Below are 26,033 nucleotides of genomic sequence, written 5' to 3'. Positions count from 1 at the left end.
TTGGAAATCTAGAGAGAGAAAACTGTAGAAAAGCCTACATGTAACAAATTTTTTTTGCAAATGACCCCAGAAATGCTTGGTTTAGACTTCATCTTCATCTCTGTAGCTCTGCAGCTGATTGTTCCTCCTAACAGAGCGCTTCCAAAGAAAGGGAAAAACATGAAACGTGTACAAGAAACTTCTTTTGCTCTCCCTAGAGTGGTATTCTTATGAGCTCTCATCAGAAAGTCATAATTACCATAGCTGAAAATCTTGATCTACAAGCTGTGCTAGCCAGTCTCAATATTTATAATGATGTAGTAATAAAATCTGATTCTTAGTTGAAAAGCAATATTTGATTAGTCTGTTGATTTGTTTGAAAAAATATGAATTTTTAGATGCTATGAAGTAAATCATTTAATTTTATTCCCTTAGTTTTATTCAACTATAAAAATGTAAAAACCTAAAAATCCTGCTGAGGTAGGTACATGAATTCCTTTGAGAATAGTTAATGTGTACAGTCCTTGAATTACTGTATTGATAAATAAGTATAACCTAAACTGAATGAAACCATGTTAAAAAAAACACTTAACATAAGTTATTTCTTTAATTATGTATGTTCTTCAAAATGGGGTCACTGGATTAATAATGATAATAGCCTTCTGACAACATGGCTATTGATCACAACATTTTGGGGATTCCTTGCTTGGCATTCAAATTCAATGTGAGTCAGCACTGTGATATGTCAGACAAAAATGCTAAAGCAATGTTGGGCTACACTAAGAACGGCATCAGAGTCACTCAGCCCTGTGATAGCAACAGTCTTGCTCTTTTCTGCCCTGGTCAAACACCTGGAATAATGGGTTGACTCTGGGGCACCACACAGGTAAACTAATGAGTGTCCAGAACAGAATAAAAGGAGGGTTGTGAAAATACTTGGGGCTGTGTCATATAAGAACTTAAGGACCTGGACAAGAGAGAAACCTAAAAGGGACATGAAAACTGTCTTCAAGTATTTGGAATAAAGTTCCCTCTTAGTCCCAGAGAACAGAATTAAGAGTGTGGGTGGAAGCAACTGACAGGCACAATTTTAGCTTGATGTAAAGAAAAAAGTACCACTACAGTTACCTAAAGTGGAATGGGATGCCTCAGGTTCTAGGAAGTTTCCCCTTACTCAAGGTCTCTAAATAAGACCAAGATTGTATTCGGTTGTATTAGAGGGCCTCTGGGGTCCCTTCCAACCTTTGGTTCCATATAAGGAAAAACTGACTACTTTATAATCATATTTCAATGGACTCAGAAGACCCTGGCATGAATTCAGGCTCTGGCCCCTCCAAAACGTATGATCCTGGGCAAGTCATTCACTAATTTTTATGGGTTTAGGTTTTATTGATAAAAGGTGAATACAATATCTGTAGTATCTCATGAGGTTGTAGTGAGGATCAAATGAGATGGATGAGAGTTTTAAATGTATGTAGATAAACTTTTAAGCATTACCTAAACATCAGTTATTATGATGTTTCTTCTATATTTCCCTTGTACTAGTTCTGCAGACATTTGTCTTATCTTTCCTCCAAAGTGATAAGCTTCTAAGAAAACAAGGGCTGTGTCTTAGTCACTACCTTCATACTCCATCAAGCAGAGGCATGATATTAAACTGAACGTGATGAGAGCTTTAAGGGCAATGCCAATAATCAGCTCCAGAAAGAAGAGCATAACTGGAATACACAGATAGCCTCATTATTTTGAAGACAATAACAATTATTTGTTGTATAAAATATGGGTGAGTTTGATTTCAAAATCAAACAAAATAATTTTCTTACAGTCATCTCTCATGGGATAGAACAGCAACAATTCTGAGTCTTTAAAAGACAATGGTTTTTTAGCTTAAAATGAATCTAATACACTACTTACTGAGGCTCTAGTCTCTGCAGTTCTTGCCTTTTTCAGTCTGGTCTTTGCTGCATCCAAATCAAGTCTCTTATTTTGCAGTAGTTTCTTTTCTTTCTGTAAATATAAAAAAGGGCCCTTTAATGAGCTGAGAGCTCAGTATGCACAAGAAGCATTCGGTAAATTTTATCTAGACACTTGAGTGGTGTAACAGCTCTAGTTACAAGACCTAGAGTGAGGGGACAATGATGAGCAACGTGACCTGGACAACTGCCTTGACTTCTCTAAGTTTCAGTTTCCTCATATATAAAATGGGGATCAGGAATAAAAGAGAATATATACTGTTATGAAGTCCCAGATTGATCCTGGAGAACAGGTGAAAAACAGAGCTCCCTCCTGCCTTCACAGAGGGTTGAGTCCTATGGGCAGGGAATATTGAATATTTTCAGTTATGTTGGTTAGTTTTGATAGACTTTTAAAGATAAAGATATCAATAACATTTTTAAAAGGAAAAAGTTACTCAGTTCTTCTGACTGAGACTAAAAAGCTACAGGAAAATCAAATGCTACTGACATTTAATTTTCACACCAACAGACATTTTCCAAGAACAATGAGTTTCCAAAATGTTTTAGAATGAGGGACCTGCAAATTAGCCAAAAGGTCTTAACACTCAGAATCGAGATGAGAGCTTCTTCCTGTTTGCATTCCAGGACATATAGAAGAGGCTTAAGCCTAGACAACACAATAGGGTGGGCCATGAGAGGGAAGAGAAGGAAAGAGAACATGTCAAAGCAATTGGAATTTACTTCTTCCATCAGGCAGGCAGGGTCCGCCACCTTCCTAAGGAAATTAAGAGGAAATGATGCATAATTTCCAGAAGTCCACATGCTCATTAATTAGGTTCCCCTAAGGCATACAGGTGGGTGTTGGGACTCGTACCTGCCTTAAGAATCTCCACAAACAGGGTAACAACCACAAGCACGGTGTATTTTTGAAAACTGTCCTATGACTTAGGTGCTACTTGAATGAGAGTTCAGTCTTTCCCTTTCCTTAAATTTCCAGGAATTGCACTACAGATCCATTCACTGACAGAGAGAGACAAGGAGCTGCTTAATGCTAATACTGTAGTCTTACCCACTAAATAAGACTCACACTAGTTCTTTACTTTGGTCCGGCTTTTAATTCCCATTTCATGGTATGCTGAATAGGGAGCATAACTAGACAGATTTTTTTTTTAAATTTCTGTGTCTGATACATCCTTATATTTAAGACTTTTAAATCAGTCAATAAGAAGGTGAATATACTTGCCAACACTTATTTCAATGTGGGTACATAAGGATATACTATCTTACAAAAAAAAAGTCTTCCAACTCACAGCAATTGTTTTATAATCTCCTTCTATAAAGTTTCTTAAAGGAGTAAGAAAGTTTATTGCAGATGTATGAATCAGTTCTCTGACTGCTGTTCCAATTCGTTTTTGTGTCTCTCCACATTTGATGAGAGCATTACCTGTAAAATAAAATTTTATTTACAATATTCCGACAACACATACAATTACTAAGCTCCTACATGAGAAGATAAAGCAGGAACCTGCCTATTCAAAAATCAAATAGCAAAAATTCCATAAGCTCAAGAAAACCTGGGTCCCAGAGTTAAGAGAACCTGAGTTGAAATCCCACTTCTGATGCCAACTTATCTGTGTAAACTTGGGCAAGTCAAAACCTCCTAAACCTGAGTTTCTTCATCTTTAAGATGAGGGAGTTTGACTAGATAGATGGTCTCTAAGGTCTCTTCAAACTCTATAGTTCTGATCCTATGATTTTGCAGTTAAGTTAATTTTTAAATCAAGAAATATTTAAAGTTATAAATATATAATTTCTAGGATCCTTCCTATTAAATCAGTGTTAGTTATAATTAACAACATTTGGGTTATTTTTAAGTCATAAAATTAAGTTAGCATTAAAATATATATATATTAGAATAATTATAGAAAATTGTTTATAAGATGTGAATTCTCACACAAAGTGTTACAAAGTATCTATGGATAACTGGGATATCTACAGCTGAAAGGTGCCATTCCTTCAAAAAATAGTATCTATTATGTGCAAAATACTGTGTAAGGTGCTAGGGAGTTGAATATAAAAAATGATAGTCCCCGTTTTCAAGAAGTCTACAAACTCAAAGGTGTATTTTTTGTTGTTCAATTGTTTCAGCTGTGTCTGAGCCTATTTGAGATTCTTTTCGCAAAGACACTGGAGTGGTTTGCCATTTCCTTCTCCAGCTCATTTTACAAAAGAGGAAACTGAGGCAAATAGGGTGAAATGACTTGCCCAGGGTCACAAAGCTAGTAAATGCCTGAGGCCAAATTCAAACTCAGGAGTCTCCAAGCAAGGTGCTCCATCCACTGTGCCATCTAGCAACAAAAGTTGCATTAAGAAATGCATAAGGACTGGTACAAGCTGGAATGAGAAAGGTCAGAGCTGCATGTGAGGTGGGGAAGAGAGGAACCTCTATTAGCTGTAGTGGAGGGAAGAGAAGGGAAGGCTTCCTAGCAGACAGAGCACCTGAACAAAACCTCAAGGGAAACTTTGCCCCTGGATTACAGATTTAGAGCTGGGAGGGATCGCAGATGCCAGTAAGTTCAACCTGTGTTTTACAGATGAAGAAACTGAAGCCCAGGGTTAGCAGGGGGAGCTGTTACATGTTGAACAACTGCATCTCCAAACATGCTTTTCAGTTTAATCTGCATTAGAACTGGCCGCCCTCCTCTGAACATGTTCCACTTGACCAGTGCCAGTCATGCCCATATGCGGTCTGCTCCATGGGGCTGCTACTTCCCCCGCTATGCAAGTGATATCTCAGTTTATGCTGCTTCAGATCATGTTAGCTTGGAGGTGGGAGGGGGGGAAGGGCTGCTGAATATGCCAAGGACAAGGAGCATGAATTTTATCCTAAGGGGAGCCAGTGAAATAATAGCTGACATATACATAGAACTTACAAGTTTTAAAAAAACGTTTTACATATACTTGTTTTATACTCTTAAAACCCCTCTAAGGTAGGTGCTGCTATTATCTCATTTTACAGATGAGGAAACTGAAGCAGGCAGCAGACTTGCTCAGGCTCACAGAGTTAGCAAATGCCTGAGGCACGATTTGAACATTGGCCTTTCCGAGTCCAGGCCCAGCACTTAACAGTTGTTAAGCAGGGGAGTGAGAAAGATGTGTGCCGGAAAAAGACTGTTCTGGTTGTGGTGTAAAGAAAGGACAGAAGAGAGACTGAAGGCTAGGAGGTCAATATGAGGGAATAAGAGCAGCTCAGAGGCAGGGAGCACATGAAAATGAGGGGATGGAGATGGGGCACTGAAGAAGCAGATATGGCAGGAAACATGACTCTCGACTAGAAACAGAGGCATAAGCGTACTTCCTAAAAAAAAAATTAAATGAACAGCAACGAGCACCACAATGGAGTAAGAACACAGATTCATGTGAGGAAATTCATGAACTGAAAGGAAATAAATGTCACCATTTTCAAAACAGGAAGGGGATGGACTACAGGCCAAGGAGTTTCAATTCCATTCCTGGAACAAGCTCTAGGATATGTTATTAAAGGGATATGTTGTGAGCATTTAGTCAACAAAGCAACAAGTACTTACTGCATGCCTGTGATATAGCCAGAAACCGTGCTGAGCACTGGGGGCACAAAGACAGACAGACAGTTCCTGTTCTCAGGGAGCTCACGGTCGAATGTGGGACAGTATGCAAACCAACCACAGAGAGCACAAAGAAGAGAGGATCCGCAAAAGGAAGATTTAGCGGGGCTGGGAAAGGCTTCTTTCAGAGATGGGAGTTTGGCTGAAACTTGAAGGAAGCTAGGGGAGTCAGAAGGCCAGCCAGTGAAAATGATTCAGAGCTGGGAGACAGAGGAAGGGAACTCAGGGTCAACGGACTACAGAGTAGGGAAGGTAGAAGGTTCCGAAAGGCTTTGAATGCCAGAGAATTGTTGATTTGATCCTGGAAGTGATAGGGAACCACTGGAGCTAACTCAATAGAAGGATGACACAGTCAGACCTGTACTTCAGGAAGGGCAGTCTGACAAGCGACTCAGACACTGGAGAATGGACTGGAGGGGGGAGACTGTTCAGTCAGGGAGACCAGACAGCAGGTTACTATGTAGTCAAGATAGAAGGTGGTCTGATCAGGTCTACATCAGTGACTTGGATAGGGTATATACGGTCTGCTTATCAAATCTGCAAGTGTCATACAGGCTGGGTTAGCTTCCAAGCTAGATGTCTTCGTCAGAATTCATAATAGGGCTAAAGGGGTAATCCAACACTTAGACTCAAAAGCATCAACTATCCAAGAAGAGAATGGAGGAGGTATGGCTAAAGAGCAACTGGTGTGAAAAATATTAGAGGTTTTAGAAGACACGAGTCCAAATTTTAAACAGTGTGATACAACAGCTCCCTTAAAGCTAACATGATCTTTAGCAGCATAAACTGAGACATCGCCTCCATAACCAAGGTAACAGTCCCACTGTTTTTGCTTTGATCAGACCAGATTTAGGTATCACATAATATATAGGCCCTGGCAAAGTAGAACATGGTCAAAGGAGGGTACTGAGTAGACTGGAGACTATGTTTTCTGATTCAAAACTGCAGGAACTTGGGATATTTAGTTTGGAGAAACACATAACACTAGTCCTCCAATGTTTTAGGGGTACTGAACTTATTCTAGTTGGCCCCTGAGGGCCAAACTAGGAACAATGGATGAGAGCAGTAAATGAAGAGGCTGTGGAGCAAGAGGAGGCAAACTTCCTGGCAACTCAGGCTGTCCCAAAGCTGGCCTTGGCAGGCCCTGACAGTCTGCTCCTGTTGGGTTGCAGGCCCAGGCTGCAGGACTATTTGTGGGCTCTGTGGAGAGGATGCTCTTGCTTAGGTCTCCTATAGCTCAGGTTCTTTGACAGGCCTGGCACTGACTTGACTGGGTGGGGGTGAAGGAGACTGGGAACAGTCAAAGCAAAGATGGAGGTTTCAAGTCCGGATGACTAGGAGAATGGTGGTACAGACAATGTACGTAGGAAATTTAGAAGAAAGAGTAGCAAGGGGTGAGGAATAAGGCAAAAGAGAAGTTTAATTTTTTAAATATTAAGTTTGAGGTGTTAGTTGGACATCCATGTGAAGATATCCAGCAGGCAGCTGAAAATTAAGGACTAAGGACTCTTGGGAGATGCCAGGTCCAGAATCATATACACAGGAGTTATCCAATAGCAATGGCAACTAAAGCGGACAGAATATTGTGTGAAGAAAGCCAAGAACAGAGACACAAGGTATACTCAAAACATGGGCAGTGGAAGGGGAAAGAAAAGGAAACCAAGAAGAAAAATCAGTTTCACAGAAGTCAAAGGAGGTGAAATCAGGAAGAAGATTGGGATGGTCAGTGTCAAATGCTTTCAGAAAAGTCAAGGAAAATAAAGATGGACAAAATGACATTCAACACATATCAGAATCAATGACAACTACTAAGAGATGAAGCAGGAACATCATGAGGTGGTGGAAAGACCATCAGGGCACAGGCGAAAAAAGGCCAGCACTCTTGGGTCAAACTCTGACACTAACTAGTATGATCATGAGCAAATCAGTTCAGTTACCAGGAGCTGATTCTTCTTATCTGTAAAACGAAGGACTTGAATTAGATCATCTTCAAGGTGCCTTTGAAATCTAAGATTCAATGACTAAAATCACTGATTTTTTTTTAATCATTACTATAAGTTTGTGACTAAAAAGAGGGAGGGGACAAAGACTAATTTGAAACCTCACTATAATACAAATATAGCTAACTTTAGAAACTGGGAAGAAATAATTTTAATTCTCTCCTTTAACAAAACACAGGTCAGAAATTTCTCTATCTTCCTAAGAACTAAAATCCCCAAAGTTTATGTAATTCAGAGATCTTAAACAATCCTTGGAACTCCAAGAAATCTAAATTTTGAGTAAAACAAGAGAAGTCTATGGAGTCATAAATGTAAAAGTAAATAAAGTACTTAAAAACTCCTGAAGTGGAAGTTTAAATAAAAATAAGGACCAGGCTGGCTGATTTAGCATTCATATTGTTATTTTGTTTTCAAGTATAACAAAAAGTAATTGAACTTTTCGCTAAGTGCTTTTCCTCTCAGCTGAAAAGCTTTCAATTTTCATACAGTACTTCAAATTCAAGATTCAGTTCATTTTTTGCTTGAGTTTCAATTACTATAAAAATTATCTGCTCTGCACCTGTTCACAAACTGCATAAAGCAGAAAAATTTTAGCTATATTGTGTATTCAAATGAAAATTTGCACATAAGAATGAACAGTACACTTAATCTAATATTAAGCAGTGAATATGAATCTTCAAACCAAAGAAATTAATCAAAGTCTTTAAGGTAGAGTTTTTACAGAGTTTCATGGATACTGCTTCTTTTTTTAAAATTAATTTGTTTGTTGCTTCAAGAAACAACAGAATATCCCAAATTTGAAGCTAAAGGGACTTCAAAATAGATAGCTCTAATGAAGATCTAATTCTACTATAAAGGATTTCTTCCCAAATCTTCTTGGCTTTCACTTACCATAAGCAGTCCCTGGGCCAAACTCATTCCCCGCATCAATCATGTGTTGCCCCAAGAGTTCTTCGTTGTTTATACGACTTGGAGCTTTTCTATCCAACTTCTCATAAACAAACTCTTCTATTCTAGCATCTGGGGGAAAGTTAAGATTACAAACTTAATTTAAAATACTATTTTTAGTGTAGCAAATTACTTTTTAAAACATTATGAACCATGCCATCTCTTTAAACAAGTATGAAGTTACCACCACATACTACAATATATATATCTTACTGACTGTGAAAAATAGCAAAAATATCCATTTGACCATCAAAATGCTAACAGACCAATATTCTTCCTCTTAGAAGTTTATTTACATGGTCTTTTTTTTTCAAATCAGGAATTAAATTTATTAAAATAGCCAGAAACCAAAATTATTTTAAAAGGTAAAACTTTTCCTAGGATTATATAAAGTCCTATGGCATTTTAAGTTCTTAAAAAGTCTTGTAGAAACAGTTACTTTCAGGTATAAAATTCCTTTGTTTCATTTAGATTTTTCTGCCAAATCTACTAAATTTTTTGCCTGTATTCCGGATTTACAAAATATAAATACAAGCTATTCCTAAGTTTAGAAGAGATACATTATTAGAGAATGAGAATGACATACAAGTCTCTACTACCTTAAGCTAAATCTGTTAGGCCTAGACAAGAGCTTAAAGATTAAATATAGACACAAGAGTCTGTAGATGGGTTAGTTTAGACTATGAAATGATAGTGACCTGAGGCCTGCAACATACTATCATCATGATACACATCTGCCTCTAAGTTTAATTTAGCTGGGATGAAGAAAACAACTTCACACTTCATGTCTGTCAGCAATAACTTACTTCTGTTGTATGTTAATACTAGGGTAATAATGATTTCTGTGGTAGATTTTGCTGCATAGTAGAAAATGCTTCAGAGATATCTGTGATTTGGGAGAATGGAGAAGTATTCACATTTCAAGTACTGGATTTAAGACGAATATATACTTCAAGTTAAATTTGGTTAATATGTCTACTTGGTTTTGCATACAAATAACTGACTACAGGATTTTCTTACTGTGGATTACTAATGTATATTGGAAGAAATTTTGCTATTGTAAGGGAAGGCACTGAAATAAAACTATCTATTCTTTCCTTCATTCCTTCCAAACTATGAGCTAAGATCCTTAGGCCTTAAGTGGGCCCCCTTAGATGGTAGATGAATTACATAAGCATGAAAGACTAAACATTTCTCTAAAAAAACTATCCCTCATTTAAATAAATGTCTGTTAAGAAAAAAAATAAAAAAACTAAGCTAAGTAAGCAAAAACCTAGAACCATTAGTAGTGCTTCTTATACAGCTCTTGAACTTGATGTTCACATGGTAGTAGTAAATTCTAAGTCTGAAAATTTTTAAATCCAGATAAAATATCTAATAATAATTTCATGACATTTTACATTTTACATTTATCAACATGTTACAGTGGAAGAGAGGGGAAGAATTAGGCAAGGTAAAAAGTCACATGGCTGATTCCCATCAACCATTTGTCACTTGTCCTCTTTTTTTTCTTCCAAAAATGATACAGTACATTGAATATTTGACTGGGTGTTAAAAGCCCTGAGTCCTAGTTCTGATTCCACTGCCAACAAGCTGAACAACACTGCACAACTCCACTTAACCTGTCTGAGACTCAATTTCTTTATCTGTAAAACAGATAAAATTCTCTGCTCTAAAATTCTGTGTTTGGAAAAATATGAAATAACTCTAATGTACAGTATTTTATGTGGGATAATTCAGAAAAATATTCCTGTCTCTAGGCAAGCAGAAGGGTTTCTTTATCTTTGAAGCCCTTCCAATTATGTTTCTTAAAATTCACTGAGATCACAGTGTGAGAAGTAATGGAGTTTGATTTTTTTACATTTTAGGTATAGAACTCAACTTGTATCTTATTCTGCCTGTACTCAGTTAAACAAGATTCCAGAAAGCCTTCAAATACTGTCATAATATACAAAGGTTTTGTACTAAAGAAAAATGTAGAATACTCCATTTTCAATCAAACACAAAAGATAAAAATATTCTGACTGTTAAAAGAAACATTAAAACTAATTAGGAAAAAAACCAAACCATGTAGTACAAGTAGTACTTTAAATAAAATTGCCCAATAAGACCAACCAGAAAAAAAGGTTCCTTACTAGGATTTGGCTGTAATAGCACCTCTGTTTGCTTCATAATTTTTTCTGTCCATTGTTTGGTACATTCAGCCTTGCTAAGAAGGTTCTCTAAGTGAGCATCTAATTCAGTCTTCTCTGCCTGACCAAGCTTTTCTTCTGTGAACTGTTTTTGATAAAGAAAAGAATAAAGTAATTATCCCTCAAATTGAGTTTAAAAAATATGATTTATATGAGCATAAATGAGTATTACCATCAACAATAAACACAGTCCCCAACTCATGAATAAGATGTATTCCAAAAGACTCATCACCTATAAAGTGTTTCAAGTCAGGATGTACAAATGCCTAATGGCCAGACATCCTGACAATTTAACAGACTGACGTGATCACTGAAGGGGAAAGCTGAGTAGAGAGGGAAATCATTAGTGTAGGAAAAAATACTGGGAAGGTGGAGGGTAAAGGTCCTAAAGAGGCCTGGCCTATAAGCCTTCACCAGGTCAAATAAGTATCATATAACGCTCCAATGAGCCTTCTTTACTTACTACCCTATTGCTTTCTAGGCTTCCCTGAATAGGAACCCACAACTTATATCTCCTGAGTTATTTTATAAACACTTTATAATTCATATGCAGTTACAAGCTCTTTAGCCCATGAACATTAAGCTCCACTTTGTACCGTGTCCCAAAGGTGTGAAGACTAAGTCATCTGGGACATCCTGTATGTGGGTGATAGGCTAGAAAGCTGCAGCCAGGAACCCTGTTGTATTGGGGAGATAAATGTTATTCACTGATCCATAACAAGAAAATTACACATCCTTGTGCTTCACAGTTTATAAGCATCCACAGCCACCTTTCAGGTAAGGTAATATACTTATTGTCATTGCAATACAATAAGGAAAAAATTCACCACAGGCACCTATGGCTCATTTCATCAAGGGGTATGGATACACCCAGAAATTTTATTTTTATCTTTAACAGCAGATGTTTATTCAATGATCACAAAGGACATTTTTATTCAAATAACCTAAAGATACCAGAACTTAATTAAATTACTTATTTTTTAAATAACTAAACTTTATTTAAAATGAGAAAATACCACTTTTGAAGACGTGGCTATAGCCAGGCTCAAGACCACTATGCTGAGCACACTTAAGGATGTGCCTAATACCGTATATGAAATCCTCTGTACCTATCTACTGTCAGGGCTTAGAATCTTCTAACTCTTTATTTGGTGTATTTTCCATTAAACAAACTATGTTGGGACCCTTCTTGATTCCTGCTACCATCTAAATCCTGGAATGGATTAGGGCAAAGCAGGGTGTTCTTTCCCCCAGAATAGGCAGGGTATGTCCACATAATCCTAGGCCACTGGGCAATGTTTGGAAATTTTAAGACTACTGCTACACCCTCCCACTTCTAGGATTAGCCTGAGACATTACATTTTTATATTCTAGAAATTATATTAAGCTTAATTAAATTTCTGGTTATTGGGGTTCGGTACAGAAATAGTGATATTTGCTTTGAAATGACCACTAACAGTTTTTAAAAAAATTATCCTTAAATTCAAAATTGAAAAAAGGAGCCAAGGCTGTTTTCTTTGTGAAAATATTTTAAAGCCCAAGAAATTTGAGAGTTCAATATGTAAGGAAGTAATTTTTTTCTCACTCCATGAACTCTTGTCAACATGGATAGGGAAGTCAACTTACCTAATTACTCTACACTTGATTTTCAGGAAGGCAGTGAGTTTTCCTTCATTATATGTTTAATCACTTAGTGGGGGAAAAGAGTGTATTAGAAGGAGAAAAAAGATTATATCCATCTGGATTAAAGGAGGTTAGTTGACTCCAATACGGGACTTCATACACAGATCCTCTAGAAGTCACAAGACTTAGGTGAGGTTCCTGTTCTGATACTGTTTGCATGACCTTGTACATGTAATTTAACCCCCTTTGAATTTTAGTTTCCTCATTGGTAAAACAGAAATAACACACCTACTCAGACAACAAAGATACTATGGAGATTTAATGAAATAATTCATGTGAAAGTATCATGTAAACAGAAAAGAGCTACATGATCTATTATTACTACTATTATTAGACAGAGAACCTAAGGGAGAAAACCTAAAAAGCAGATAAAACAAAAATAGAAGCTGATTTGGTTTATACTCTCCTGTGTAATTTCCCTCTAAAGAAGAAAGCATCAATAAAAATCACAATAAGAACCTAGATAGCATACAGGTATTTAAGACAAGAAAAATGAATTGAAACATTATAACAGCTGGTGGTAACTTCCTAAAAGATATTTTACTCTGTGACTTGAGAATCCGTGTAGTCAAACCAGGGGAGCTACTTTAAAAGATGGATAGATCCACCCTAAGTGATGAACAAAGATCTCACTGAATTAATACTTAGCTTTATAAGAGGAAAAATGCCCACACATAAGACAGAAACAAGAAAAAGTAATGAAAATGAATTTCATTCCAAAGACCAAAAGATACAGGAAAAAACAAGGCTCATGAAGAGAACTAGGGCTCGGGCAAGTGGGTTTGGATCATGGAATAGTCCCTAGGTGACCTGGGGCTAGTCACTTAATCTTTCAGTTTTCTTATCTGTTTAAAAAAAGGGGGGAGGAGGGGGAGAGTACAGGGATAGGAAAATCACTTAGTGAATCAAGGATCAGAAAAGGGGGTGAGTTGTGTAGTGAGAGAGAGGGGTGACAGGTGGTCAGCCTGAGAGCTTCACTGACCTCACTTGGGTTTAAAAAAGCCTTTAACACTTGGAAGGATTTGTGGGAGAATGTGGATGAGTAGGTGTGGAAGGACTGCAATCTGATAAAAGGAACATCTGCATCAAGAAGATCACATGTTCATCAAGTAGAAGTATATTGTGTACTCCCTTCTCTCCTCTAACACTGCTACCACCCTGATGCAAATCCTTCTTAACCCACATCTGGACTACTGCAATAGCTGCTAGGGAGACTGTCGTCCTCCAGCCTCTCCCCACTCCAATCCATCCTCCAATCAGTCATCAAAGTGATTTTCCTAAAGCACAGATCTGACCGTATTGACCCCTACTCAATAAACTCTAGTGGCTCTTTACTATCTCCAGGATTAAATATAAAATCCTCTGTTCATTATTTAAAGTCCTGCATAACCTAGCCTCCACTCACTCCAGTCTTCTTACAGCTCCCTGCCATGTACTTTTCCATCCAGTGACACTGGCCTCCTGGCTGTCTCACAAACAAGGCAGTCTATCTCTCAGGTTGTTCTCCATTCCTGTAATGATCTCCATCCTCATTTTAATCTCATGGCTTCCCTGATTTCCTTTAAGTAAGTCCCAACTAAAATTCAACCTTATAGGAAGCCTTTTCCAGCCCCACTACGTTCTAGCTGCGTGGTATAGTGGATAGAGTGCCAGGCCTGGAGTAAAGAAAAGCTATGTTTTAAACCAGCCTCAGTCAGTTGCTAGCTGTGTCCCTGGACTCTCTTTCCCTCAGTTTCCCTGTTAAATGGGGATAATAATAGCACCTAACTCACAGGGTTGGGATGAGCATCAAATTAAGATAACTGTGAAGAGCTTAGCACAGTGCTTGGCTAAGTGCTATACAAATTTTAGCTATTACTATTTTAGTGCCTTTCCTCATTTAATTATTTCTTATTTATCCTGTATACAGTTTGTTTATACATATGTTTATTTATCACTTCCCCTATTAGATTTTGAACTCCTTGAGGACAAAGACTGTCTTTGGCCTCTCTTTGTATCCTCAGAGCTTCACAGAGTACCTGGAACATAATAAAACCTCTTAGTAAATGTTTACTGACTGACAAGTCACTGGTCACATGAGTCACTAGTCATGTATTTCTTGCTATATCCCAGAATATACCCACATGCTTTCCTATTTCCACATTTTTGCTTATGCTATCCCTTCTGTGTTTAGTCATTTCATTTGTGTCCAACTCTCTGTAACCCCTTGTGGGTTTTTCTTGGCAAAGATACTGGAGTGGTCTGCCATTGCCTTCTGTAGTTCATTTAACAGATGAGGAAACTGAAGCAAAAAGGGTTAAGTGACTTGCCCAGGGTCAAACAGCTAGTGTCTGAGGCCAGATCTGAACTCAGGAAAATGAGTCTTCCTGATTCCAGGCCAGGAGCTGTATTCACTGCACCACCTAGGGGCTCTCTAACTGAAATATAAATATACATCTTCCTTTCCTTCCTATTTTAACCATCTTCAGTTGTTGAAATAATTGCCAACTTTTAAGGCACATTTTATTCATAAAACCCAAACTAATATCACATTGCCAATTATCTGCTGGAAGTCCCAAAGACACCTCAACTTTTCCCAAAATGGGCTTAACTTAATCGTCAGATATTTTCTTCCTACCAACTTTCCTATTTCCGTTTAAGGCATTTCTATTCAAATAACCCTTTCTTGAAAAGTTAGAGTGATCTTAGATTCTTCCTGTCTGTAATTAATTTGCAAGTCTCATCATTTCTGTCCCCATAGTACCACCTGCATCCATCTACCCTCATGGCTCTCCATGCTACTGCTTAGGCCATTCAGGCTTAGATTTCTGCAGTAAAGCTCTCCATGGTCTTCCTACCTTCAGCTCTCCTTTCCACAACCTATTCTTCATGTAGCTACCAAAACAACGGTCCTTATATACAAGGTTCACTCTAATGGTAAGAGATAAAGACACGGTAGTCACGACAAGGTTTTGACACATCACAAAGAATTAGGAGGGAGTAGAGGAGAAAGGAGGTCCAAGTTACATGTCATTGGGAAACATCAGCTGAGCACATGGTGGAGCAGAGGACAAGCACTGTCCCATCTGTGCTCCCCTGGGAGCCTTGCAACATTAAGAAAATTTGAGGAAGGTATTCAGCACACTGGATGAGCATCCAATGTTGACCTTATAGGAAGAAGGGCAAAGATGAACGCCATAGGCACTCATGTTGGGAGGTATGGACAAGGTATAATCTGTATTACTGGAGGAAATATCCACATGAATAAAAAATCCAAAGGAGTACTAGACTGGAGCATGAAGATCTGATCATGCAGTCCTCTCTTCAAAAGCCTTTAGTGGAATTGAATAGAGTGGAAAGGAAAAGCATTACCAAGTACTTATTAGTGTCAAACGCTTGGGATACAAATAAAAGTATGAGACTTTCAAGGACCTCATCTTCTAGTTGAGAGACCACATTAAGTAATGGCTGCACATTGACTTGAGATTAAAATACAAACTGAACCCTGTATTTCTAAGCCCTCTACAATATCTCCAATCTACCTTATCAGTTGTATTTGCTCAGCCTTTTTTTTAAATCTGGTCAAAGTGTTCATTGTTCTGCAGATTCATTCTTTTACAAATTAACTTGTTAGAAAAATAGGCTTTGGCAAATAAACTATTGGAGTCAACGATATATACCATTTTCCTGGTTCTGCATTTTATACTAGTCTTCTCACATGCCTTTAAATTTTTCATATTTGTTATCTCAGCTCAGTAATGTTCCATTATCCTCATACATCCTAATCTATTCAACCACAAGGAGGCAGTGCAGAGAGTGGAGGGAGGGTTGGATTTGGAGTCAGGATTCTGGTCAGCATTCTTGCTCTGACCTGTAGTATCTGAGTAATATTGGGAAAATTGTTAAACCTCTCTGGGTTACAGAGGTGAACTAACTAGATGACCTCTAAGGTCCCTTCTATTGATAAACCTGTGATTGTGTCATCCACTCCCAATTTATGGGCACCTATTTTTTTTCCCTACTACAAAAGTGTTGCTATGAATATTTTACTATATTTGGGACTACATCCAAATTTTTTTTAATTTTTGTATGTAAAAATAATTTTAGCAATAAACATTCTGAAATCCAAACAACTCGTGTTTAGGAAATTAAAATATCCTATTAATCAAAAAAATATGTGGTTGATTTTAAAATGGTTATATTCAGGAATGGTTAACAGTTTAATCCAGCAATCTTATTTTCTTCTACTGAGGAGGAAACTGAACTAGATGACCTTTAAGGTACCTTTCTAGCTCTGAGAGTCTATGATTTTAAATGTTTTTTTTAAAATAAACTGAAGCCTATTTTAAATGCCCTGGGGGAGGTCAGTTCTTAAAAGGACTCCATGGTAAAGCAATTAATCATTTCTCCTCCTATACATTAGGTCTGTCTAGCATTTTTTTTTTTAAATCTACAATGATACTAAATTAAATCAAGGTTATAAAAACCCTATCTAAAGTTCTCTAAATGGCAAACTTTGACAAAAACAAAACAAGAAAGAGATCCCTTCCTTTGACAACTGTTTTAGACCATAGAAAACAAGAGAATATAAGATCCCACTATTTGGCTACCAAAAAGTATTTGATTTAGTAAAGCAAAATAGTCTTATAGCTCTTTACCAATTAGATATCTCCTAAACATATTTTAAAATCATAGAGGATTCCTTAATAGATACAGAGATAATACCGTGGGGTGATTTATCAATTATTTACATCATATGGGACATAAAACAAGGGAGATGTTTATCTAAGGTGCTTGTCACTGTCACAAAGGCCATCCAATGCAAAGTCTATAAGTGGCATTCCTTATAGGAAGTAAAGTCCTCCAGTTGCTTGTTTACAAATAATATTTCACTGATTGCAAGTTCTGAAATATTCCAGAGCCTCCTAAATGAGATATAGAATCACTAAAATTTGGTCTAATTATCCAGACAGGAAATACCTAGTGGATGATAAAGTCTCTTGTCCAGAACATGTTGAGCTGCACAAATAGTCCTCAGAGTTTGTCTATCAGTTGTTGTGTCGTTCGTTTGTGAAAAGGACCAAGGACATCACGGGGTGATGTCTGGAAATGGATTTAAGAGAAGCAGAGTTGCACGGAGAAGGAAAGCAGCAGACAAAAGTCAAGAGGATTGGTGATGACCCAGGTTGCAGTGGATGACCTTGGTGTCTTCAATGTCCCAACAAGCCCTAAGCACTCCACAGCCCCCTGCTTCAGCAGCCTTCATGGTTGATGGAACAAAGTGTTCCGGTCTACCCATTCCACAGGGGGACATCTTCACATGCTTGGGACAGATTACCCCCTGACTCACTGATGGGTTTGAGACTGGTTGGTTACCCTCAAACCTGGTTTAAACATCTGCCAAAATGATTTAATGGGCATGGCTGCTGTGCATATTAAGGTTCTTGAAGCTACAAGAGAGATTTGAGTGCCAAGTAAACAAAGGGATGAGCAGCCCTGCAAAGGACTCAGAAAGCCCATTTAGCAGAGGTGCTTGTCTGTCAAATAAGAGAATGAGTTTAACTATAGCACTATCAATAATCCCAAGTTTCTACCTGAAACAAATTCCCATTTTTTTCAAACCAATTTTTGGGTAAAGTTATATATGGTTATGAATCAGGGAGATTACACTATTCAAAGGTTCACACAATTATAATCACTGAAAGGCCAATGGAAAGTGACACTGTAGCCATAAATAGACTATGGGGGACTAAAACAGAACAGCACACATACACAGTCTAAGTCAAAGGAATGTATCAGAAAAGGAGACTGTCTGGTCATGGCCTGAGAAGTAACAGGTGTACATCCCACACATATTGCAACATACCCAGCATGTTGGGTACCTGAGGACCTGGACATGAGTAGCACAGGATGAAGACAAGCAGACATACTACAAGCTACTGTTTGCAGGGTCCAAGGAGCTCACGTTGGTGAGATCAAGGAACTAAGGAAGTTAAAAAGAAAGTTCAACTTTTGCAGCAACAATCAGTGTGGGTTTGTGGAAAACATTACAAACTTTGCAGTCAGAAGTGCTGTATTGTGAAAAGTGAGCCTGGGGCGGGGCTCTGGTTGTGCCACTTCCTGGATGGATCTGGGCAATTACTTCACCTTCCTGGTTCTGTTTCTTCCTCTATAAAGTGAATAGACTAGATAAAGTCCACCATCTCTTCCATATCAAAAACAGCATCGTCTTATTTCAATCCAATTACAGACTCAGCTCAGAGTGTATCTTTGGTGTCTGAGATCTAAACTGTACGTTAGTAACACAAGATTTACTCAACACACCACCTGCCTTAGATGCCTATCACTCTAATCTACCCATTCTGAAAAAAAAAATAAACTCCCCTCTTCTATATTACTTACATATTTTCTTTCCGTGAAGCTATATGGCAGAGAAACATGAAATCTCTTAAGCATTAAAAATTATGGGGACCCAAAGGTAATGGAAAGATGCACACCTGGCACAAGGAGATTTACCAATAATGACAAGAAGTGACATTCAAGGCACCAAAGACAGGTATGAAGAGAAAAGGAGGTAACCTGGTCATGCAACAAAAATAAGATAATAAACAGGTGGACAACCCAGCTGCTACAATGTGATCCCAGAAGTATCCAAGGAGCCTGTAAAGGCCCTCATAGTGTTAGGTGGATTATCTATAGGATAATGGAAAAGACACAAGTGAAAGGATAGCATTAAAGCAAATACATGTGCGTTTGTCCTTCGCTGCCAAAGAAGACCATGCCATCAGAGAAATGATGACATGACTTGCACTTGACTTTGTTTCTGAGTGAGGGAGGGCTGTGCAGGTCACCAGCCTCACTTCTCCTCCAGAGCCATCTGAATCCAGTGACCAGATATTCATCAGGATGACTGGAGATGACCCAGGATGAGGCAATTGGGGTTAAGTGACTTGCCCAAGGTCACACAGCTGGTGAGTGTCAAGTGTCTGAGGTGAGATTTGAACTCAGGTCCTCCTGACTCCTGCACTGGTGCTCTATCCATTGCATCACCTAGCTGCCCTTAGAAAGCAATTAATAAGTGTGTACAGACTGACTGCATTGGTGGAAAGAACTACCACACTTAAGAAATCATGAATATAAAAGTACCAAGAATTAAACTGTAATTTGTGTTTCCTATTATTATTGTACTACTACAGTGAAAGAGGATAAAGTGATTAGGTCAAAGCAGCATTCTGATGTATTCCTCCAAACAAACTGTTCTAAATGAAATGTTGCTTTACCAGTATACCTAACTACAATGTCTAGAGAGAGTAGAAAAAGAAGGAAAAGGGAACGAAGAGACGTTTTTCAGGATATAGGAAAAGCCAGACAGAGATGCCTGAGAGGTTATGTTCTTTTGAAAATTTAAATAAATCATAAAGATTAAAAGCACCTAAAATTTTTTGGTCCTAGCCAACCATACTCGAGTTCTTTATAAAAAAGTGTGTGGCCTACTACATGGAGCATGAGACTGAGCACATTTATCCTTTTCCTTGCTTCACATAGGGCCATAATAAAATACAATATGTAATTTCAAAGAGAAATACATTTAATGAAGGATGGCACACTAACTACCAATTCCATAAGGGAAGGACAATCTTTTGAAAGAATCTAAGTCTGATGGAGAATGGATAGTATAAAAATTCTGATATAATTTCCTACTAGAAAAACAGGAAGATTTTTAATCTCATGAGGCAGGTAATAGAAATTTTTGTTTTCCTATTGAAATAACTTGGTTACATCTAATTTTTAAATCAACAAGTTAATGTTTAAGCAATATATAAATAGCTGAACTGGAAGTTTCATAATTTTCAGCACATGTTTTATTCTGGGTACAGTATACAGCAGTATTGAAAGTGACAATGGGAACCTTATTTCATGAGGTGTTTCAGCTCCACAGCTCCTCTCCTCACCCCTTCTATATCTCACTTCCTATCCACTAGCCCCCTTCCATAAGCCTATCCAACCACTCCTAGTCTTACAGCTCTCCTTTAAGGCGCTGTTATTCCCCAACTAGAATGTAAACTCCTTGAGAGTAGAAACTGCCCTGCTTGTTTGTGTTTGCTTAGCACAATGTATATTTAAGTTCTCAATAGTACAACCGGATTTGGTAATAATCCTGGGCAAATCACTTAATTTGTCAGAGCTCCTGGGAACTCACCAAAATTACAAAATGCAGATCTGCACCAGTAGGGAGGTTTCCTTATTCTTCCCTATTCCCTATTCTAAAGAAACTACAGTTCCAGAACAAAAATTGGGTAAGTAAATTTTCTCTCTGGACTCCTCATAATCACTTCATGTTATAAAATATCAAGACTAAGCATAATTAAAAAAAAAAAAACCATAAGGCTTTCAGAAGACAAATGTAAAAAACGAGGTTCTTATAGACATTAATTTTGATCCTTTCAAGAACTTAGCAAAAAAATAAGTATCTTGTTTTAATTAAGGAATAACCACATACAAAATTGGAAGCATATAGCATGATATTGAGCGATTATGACCATTCAGTGATGCAGGTACTTAACTCCAGATGTCCTAACACAAAAATAAATGAAACTAAGTAGGTAAGGGTTATTTATACCATATGAATTTTATCCATGAGGTACTCTACATATAAGAATGGGAAGGGAATAGAAAAGTTGCTAAAATTATAACCTTTAAAAGAAGGATTCTCAAGGAGGCTTGAAAGAGGAAAGGGAGAATATCTGGCAAAATAAAAAAAAAGTCATTCTAAACAGACCAATAGAGAATCAAAACATATTAAGTACCAAGATCATGCTTCTTAAATTCTTAATCATGAAAAGCCCTCTTTCTTTCAAAGGGAATTTGTGCATAATGTAGTTTGACTTCAGAATGTAGTGTGTAGTAGAGATCTAACAAATTTTTTTTTTTCTGACATGCTGCACCCAAGTAAATCAATCAACATTAACTGCCTACTGTGTATCAAGCCCTGGGAATAAAGACAAAAATGAAATGATTCTCTCCCTCAAGGAGCTTAGATTCTAAAGGGGGAGGTAACACGTAAATGTAAGTATATAGAAAAAATATAAAAATGAATACAAGGTATTTTCTTTTGCAACATCGTTAATATGGAAATATTTTATATGACTACACATGGATAATCTATATCAAATTGCTTGCCTGTTCAAGGAAGTGGGGGGGAAGAATTTGGAACTCAAAAAAAGTTAAAACTTTTGTTTATGTGTAATTGAGAAAATATAAAGTAAAAACTAAATTTAAAAAATGAATACAAGATAGTTTGGGGAGAGAGGGCACTGAGGGGGAGGGGAAGGGAAAGAGGAAAATCAGGAAAGGGTTCATATAGAAAGTGGTATGAGTGAAATCTTGGAAGGCAATCTGTCCTTCCAAGAAATGAGAGTGCAGAATCCTTTTGCCATCCTGTCTTTTTTGTGATGGTGGGAAGGTTGGGAAACTAGGTCTCCGGATCTTGCCTAGACTGGAAGTAGGGGAGTCTTCTCACTGCTGATCAGCACACAAGCTTTGACCTGCTTGTTTTCCTCTCCAGGCTGCTTAGTGATCAGTTTTATCCCTACTTCAACTCAGACTCCCAACCTTAAGTGATCCCTTAGCCTCAGCCTTCCCAGAGCCATGAGCCACTACACCTAGCTTCCTGATACGGTTTTAAAATGAAAATATATTTTCTCCTTTTAATTTAACAATGCATGACTTGTTTTACAAGGTACTCTTCTCACAGAAACAAAGGCAAGGCCCATTTTTGACAGTTCAAGATAATGAAAGAAGAGATTTCAAGTTTGCACCAATAAATTGATAATATGAATAATGATGTTCACAGGAAGGACAGAGTACTTTGGCCTAGTGTGGTCAGAAACAACTTTATGGAAGAGATGGGACTTTTAGCTAGGACTTAAAAGGTCTGCAATTCAGAGGAAATCAAAATAACCATGTACCAGATAGGGGAAGAAATAAGGAATCTAAGGTTCTTACAAATTCTGGTTTGTTGTTTATTCTTACTAAAAGACATTATTTGATTTTTTTTTTACTAGATTTTTTTATTTTACTAGAAAATCCTTAATATTTAAGTAGATGAAAATTTGTTTTCCTTACTACTATTAATCTGGTGGGGTACAGTTCTCAAGCTCTAACTGCAACTCATTAGACTTTGTACATTGTCATAGGCTAGATGACTTTTAAGGTTCAATCTAATGCTAAATCTATGATCCTAAGACTGCTGTGATTACCGATGTCAATAAAGTGTAGAATGAGATCTCAGTTACTGACTAAATGCTGAAACTGAAATAAGCTTCACAAAGCAGTGTGCTTGTTTTGTCTAAACAATCAGGCACAGTATTTTCAATCTCACATGAAGTATGGTCCCAAGATCTCTTAACTCTGAAAGGTGGTAAATTTTATTCTTAAGGTAATGGATCCAGCAAAAGTGAAAAAAAAAAATTTAACTTGTTTACGTTGATTTAGCATAATACTTCAAAAATTATTCTTGAAAAGTAAGTCAAAGTTATTGTTACAGAATGGTATTAGTGAAAGGTAAGATAGACTTGAGTATAAATAAAGCTCACAAAAGCTCTCTTCCCTACTTTCTTTAATCACCACTTCTTTAAAAGCATACTATCAACACTTCTAGACTTTACCGTCTGTCATCTGAAGTTAGGATAGTAAATTCCAGTTGTGTCTCCTTAGGCTACCACTCTATACAAACATATCAGACCCAGTCACTCCAACTGGAACTGAGTATGTGGAGGAAGACATTAAATATAGACAGAGATTAAGACTGCTTTTGGCACTTAGAAATTGGGCCAGTGTACAAATTGACCTGGTAGGCACCTGGAATTCTTATTTATTGAAGAGAACATCCCAATAGTCAAGCCTTTTTAATACACAAAATACAGCCTGAAATTCTCCCTGATTCTTGCGCCAGTGGAAAAGTATTCCTTCTCTTCTTAAATTTTCTTGCACGATAAGGCCATGTATTCTTACAAGGAAAAGGGTCAAGTTCAACTTTTGCTACTTACTTCCTGTATGTCTTTGGGTAAGTCATTTAATCTCTGCTGGGCCTTCACTTTCTGATCTGTAAAATAAGGAGGTAGGCCCAAGACACCCTACTGTGCATTCCAGCCCAACTCTTTGATCCTAAAATATGGTTCCATACCAGACCTTATCTATAATCATTATTTATGTACCTGTCACATCTTTCAAACCAGTAGAATAAAAAGTTCCTTGAGGACAAAACCTTTTTTATCCTTTATATCTTCAATAATTACCACATAATAAATGCTTAGTTAACATTTGCTGATCTGAATAATGAATAAATTTGACTTGTCACTGACCTATTTATCAGGTAAACTTTATAGAAACAATGAGTAAAATTCCAACTGAAATTAGTTGGATCAGAAGAAGTCTCCTGCTTTTAACAGAAATAGTGTTATTGGCAACATTTTAGTGGCCTAATGTAAATTTCTCAGTGAAACTATAAGATTCAAATCCCAGAAAGACTAATTAAATAATACAAATCAGACAACATAAACGCATGAATAATCCTATTGGCACCTTGTTTTAGGAATGTAAGAATACACCTTGGAAGAACTAGACTGTATTTATCAAGTATCCACCACCCTAAAGAAGGAAAATGTTTTTATAGGTATTAAAGGAGATCAAAACATAACCAATGACACAAGTTCATTCATTTATAAAATGGACAGCACTAAGTAGAATTAGAAATGATCACCATAAATTTAAATTTACTCCAAGTTCTCAATCACTTCTGGTTGTAAAGATGAACACAGAAATTTACTCAACCAAAAAAGAGTCAATTTCAAATTATGACCTTTTGAACTGTGGCTAATTTTTTAAAAGAAGATGTTTTCACTAAAACTCAGCGTTACGGTTTAAGGGTATCGTCAAGAGTCACACATAAATTTGTTATCTTAGCGATAAAAATTCTTTTTAAGGTATTTAAGGGAGCAATTGCGACAGTAGTCCTGGTAGGCTTTGGAATCTCGAGTGTACCTCTTGTTTTTTAAGTGCACCTTTCTTAAACCGTGGTAGATCTTTAAAACGTGGGTGTGAGATGGTTTCCAAGAACGTTTAGTTCTACCCTCCTTCAAGGCCGAGGCTCTCCAGGTGAATCCCGACTGCCGCTTACACAGCAGGGGGCCCTGGGCCGGCTTCCCCCGGGCAAAAGGAGGGCGTTGGTCCGCTCGCCCCCGCCAGCTACACCTCTATCCCCCAGATAAAGCAGGGAGGCGACTCCCCTGGCCGGCCACACCTCTCCGGCTGGCTACCCCACCTAGCCTACTCCCTGCTTAACCAACGGTCCCAGAGGAGAACCCAGGACCCAGAGCAGGCTCCCAACCTGCGGGCAGTTCGGTGGAGGTCCTGGAGCCCCTCGGGAAGAACGTTTGTTAAGAGGCAGAAAAATAAACGCGGTGTAACAAAGGAAACCAGCTATCCTGAAGCGGCCCGAAAACGCATCCTTTCCAAAGTTCGAGGACCTCCAGTTAGGACTGGGGCCAAAGGGAAGGCCGGCGAGGGAGCGCCGGAGCGAAGGGGCGCCGGGCCGAGGGGGCGCCGGGCCGAGGGGGCGCCGGAGCGAAGGGGCGCCGGGCCGAGGGGGCGCCGGGCCGAGCCCAGCACGGCCGCGGACCTGACGCGCCTCTGGCTCCGTCCCGGGGGAGTTCCCGGGGGAGGCTGGGGCGGGCCGCGGAGCCAGCCCCGGGGCGCCCCGAGCTCGGCTCCCGGGGAAGTGACCGGCTGGGGACGCCGCGGGCCGGGCCCGGGGTCCTCACCCCGTGGGGCTCCGGACCCAGGGCGCGGCTGGAGCTGCGCGTTTCGGGCGCCTCCCAGTGCCCTGGGGCCCGGTGGGGGCCGGGGGAGGTCAGGAGGTCAGGTCCCGGCTCGGGCCTCGCTCTTCCCGGGTCTCGCGGCCCGCGGGGAGAGGAAGAGGGCGAGGCCACGGTTCCTTCCGTTACCGACCCGCCCCCGGCCTGGCTCGGCCCGGCTGTCAGCGGCGGGAGGCGGGGCCTCGGGGAACGGGCCGCGGGCCTCGGCCTCCCTCCCGCCCGCCCCGGCCCGGCCCGCGCGCTACCTGCACCGCGCGGCTGAGAAAGGTGCCCGCGTCCGCCGCCAGCTTCTTCACGCTGAAGTCCATGATGCTTCCGCCGGGCCGGGGTCGGGGCCGGGACCGGGGCCCGCAGCCGGAGCCGGAGCCGGAGCCGCAGCCGGAGCCGGGCGGAGCCGCCGCTGCCGCCTCACAGGGAGCAGGGAGAGGAGCCGGGAGACGGGGGCGGGGCCCGGCCCGGGAGAAGAGAGGACAGCAGCCAGGGGAGGGGAGGGTGGGGGAGAGGGGGAGGGCGGGGCCTAGCTTGGGGAGGCGGGGAGGGGCGAGAGAGAAGGCGGAAGGAGCGGCCGGGGGCGGGGTCTAGCGCGCTAAGGAGGAGAAAACGAAGGTAAAGGAGGGATGACGGAAGAGAGGGATGTGAGCGGGGAGAGAGGAGAAGAGGAGGGGAGGAGAGGAGGGGGCGGGGCTTAGCTCGCCTAGGGGATGAAAAGGAGGGAAGGGGAGGGGAGCGAAAGGCGAGGGAGGAGCTTCGAACAGGGGTGGGGCCTAGCTTGGGGAGG

General features: G+C 39.4%; 1 protein-coding gene across 6 annotated transcripts in view; it reads right to left on the bottom strand.

Moving 5' to 3' along the window:
* The window catches only part of SH3GLB1 (SH3 domain containing GRB2 like, endophilin B1), a 44,339-nt gene extending 18,592 nt beyond the window's left edge, over window positions 1–25,747 (bottom strand). The window contains exons 1-6 of one of the 6 annotated variants that reach the window (XM_072648965.1): window positions 12,345–12,755; window positions 11,315–11,395; window positions 10,662–10,803; window positions 8,470–8,598; window positions 3,245–3,378; window positions 1,894–1,986 (exon numbers count right to left, since the gene is read on the bottom strand). In XM_072648965.1, coding sequence (XP_072505066.1) covers window positions 1,894–1,986; window positions 3,245–3,378; window positions 8,470–8,598; window positions 10,662–10,698 — 393 coding nt within the window. In that variant the 5' untranslated portion in view covers window positions 10,699–10,803; window positions 11,315–11,395; window positions 12,345–12,755. Of the gene's footprint in view, window positions 1–1,893; window positions 1,987–3,244; window positions 3,379–8,469; window positions 8,599–10,661; window positions 10,804–11,314; window positions 11,396–12,344; window positions 12,756–24,422; window positions 24,720–24,768; window positions 24,942–25,201; window positions 25,354–25,500 lie in introns of those variants that run through there. The other 5 variants (XM_072648964.1, XM_072648969.1, XM_072648968.1 and 2 more) reach the window with 5 other exon arrangements.
* Between the last annotated feature and the right edge of the window lie 286 nt (window positions 25,748–26,033).

Source organism: Notamacropus eugenii, chromosome 2 (assembly GCF_028372415.1).
Source record: "Notamacropus eugenii isolate mMacEug1 chromosome 2, mMacEug1.pri_v2, whole genome shotgun sequence".
In the NCBI taxonomy this organism is placed as follows: domain Eukaryota; kingdom Metazoa; phylum Chordata; class Mammalia; order Diprotodontia; family Macropodidae; genus Notamacropus; species Notamacropus eugenii.
The sequence above is the reverse complement of the archived record's forward strand: the minus strand, read 5'-3'. Positions and strand labels throughout refer to the sequence as shown.